The following is a 1,733-nucleotide window of genomic DNA, read 5'->3' on the forward strand; positions in this document are numbered from 1 at the left end:
TGATTAGTTTGATAATACAACCTCCTACCAAGCCATTTCTGGCATACTGGGGTGAAACAAGTAATCACACTAAGTGTGGAAGGGTCACCAGTAAGGTTCTTCGGTCTTTCATCGGGATAGGTGTTCCTCAGCTGGGCCAAAATTCATTGTTTACCCTATTGGTTCTGTTACAACATCTTTGGTGGAAGATTTTTACCACTTAAATTCTTATCAAATACCACTACAATCAAATGGGCACTAGTTCACAACTACGGCTTGACGTGACAGTGGTCATGTACTAATTTACAAACAAAGTGAAAATGGTGTCACAATTATGCTGATACAAAAAAGTGAATCATAGCTGTATGGATTCATACCAATCAACAACAAAAAAAGGACCAGATGGAGTTTGTCAATCTTTTAGGCAAAAGTATGATCTAATTCAGCAGTAATAATAATGGTATAAATTATAACTCATAACAGAACTTATCTAATAAAAGAGTATTCGCCCACTCGCCATATGGAGTAACACTTAAATACTCTTAGCATAAGTTAAAACATACTTGTATCTTTACAAAAGTCAATGCAAGTAAAGTCCTAATTCTGTGATGGCCAAGATTTAAATGAAAAACTTACAATTCTCCCTTTATGTAATCCATTCTTTTGGCAACATTTCGTTTAGCTTCAGCTAGTTCTTGTTTAACAAGCACAGGACCAATTAGTTTATACACTTCCCCATCATCTTTTAAAAGATCTAATTCCTAAAAAAAAAAAAAGACAGGTGAGTTTCATTGTTTCATGGTGAGAGAGAACTTTAATATATCATCAAACCATACTAACTTGTTTAACACCTGTGTTTTCATGCAACTGTCCATCCAAAACTTGCCTTTGAGAAACAGCTTTGTGATACTCTAAAATACAGAACAAATAAAAAATAATAAATACATATGTAAAAATGCTTTTCTAATTGAGAACTTCTATTATTGTAGTCAGTTATAACACTAATGATCAATAAGATGGAATGATAACGCTATATATACACCACCTTTTTCGACAGCTTTGAATTTATCTAACTCAGCCTGAAGTTTAGCTTGTAATTCATCCATTCTTCCTGAACTTAAATTCTTATTACCTACTTCGGTATTCAACCAATTGCAACCTTCTTTAGTAACAGGAGGTTATAAGCAGAACACCTATCTGGTAGTCATTAATATCTTTGAGGATTTGAAAGTATTAGTTATTAGGTTTTCTACTTTTATCTATTAAAAATATAAGATAAAAAATAATTCGCTAAAATAATCATATTGCCTTTTGACTTTCTAAATTATTTACTCTTAAAAAGTATGGGTAAACGATCGATTTATAAAATATAAAAAAACAGTTGTTCTTAAAAATTGAATACCGGATATAGTTAATTCTGAGCAGAGGACAGATAACAAAAACTTTTATTATTTCAAATAATGTTTTCGCTCCGCTACGCTCACTCAAGACACAGGCAACCAATGAGTTCTTGGCTTACTGCTCCAAACATTACCAAGTAAGGTAATGGTGGAAACGTAATAGGTGACTTCTAAAGCGATATCCAACCTATACAAAAGACAGATCAAGAGCCCCAAGCGGCCGAAATGTCGGATCTCTTTAGAAAAAAAAATTATAAAAACAGTGTAACTTATAGACCGTGAATTTAATTTTTTATTTTTACTAAATTATTTAAGGGAGGATTTTTCGAAACTATTTGTCATCCAGGGTTTAAT

The 1,733-nt window shown here is 32.4% G+C and overlaps 1 protein-coding gene across 1 annotated transcript; it reads right to left on the reverse strand.

Annotated features, from left to right (window-relative positions):
• Positions 1–583: 583 nt before the first annotated feature.
• Positions 584–1,297, reverse strand: LOC106692131 (prefoldin subunit 6). Its single transcript, XM_067052980.1, has 3 exons — positions 1,025–1,297; positions 820–890; positions 584–740 (listed from the first exon to the last, which is right to left on the reverse strand). The coding sequence occupies exons 1-3, from the start codon at positions 1,083–1,085 to the stop codon at positions 612–614; spliced, it is 261 nt and encodes an 86-aa protein (XP_066909081.1). The 5' UTR covers positions 1,086–1,297; the 3' UTR covers positions 584–611.
• Positions 1,298–1,733: the final 436 nt, after the last annotated feature.

Source organism: Halyomorpha halys, unplaced genomic scaffold, assembly GCF_000696795.3.
Source record: "Halyomorpha halys isolate HHAL.00 unplaced genomic scaffold, Hhal_1.1 Scaffold9084.1, whole genome shotgun sequence".
Classification (NCBI taxonomy): domain Eukaryota; kingdom Metazoa; phylum Arthropoda; class Insecta; order Hemiptera; family Pentatomidae; genus Halyomorpha; species Halyomorpha halys.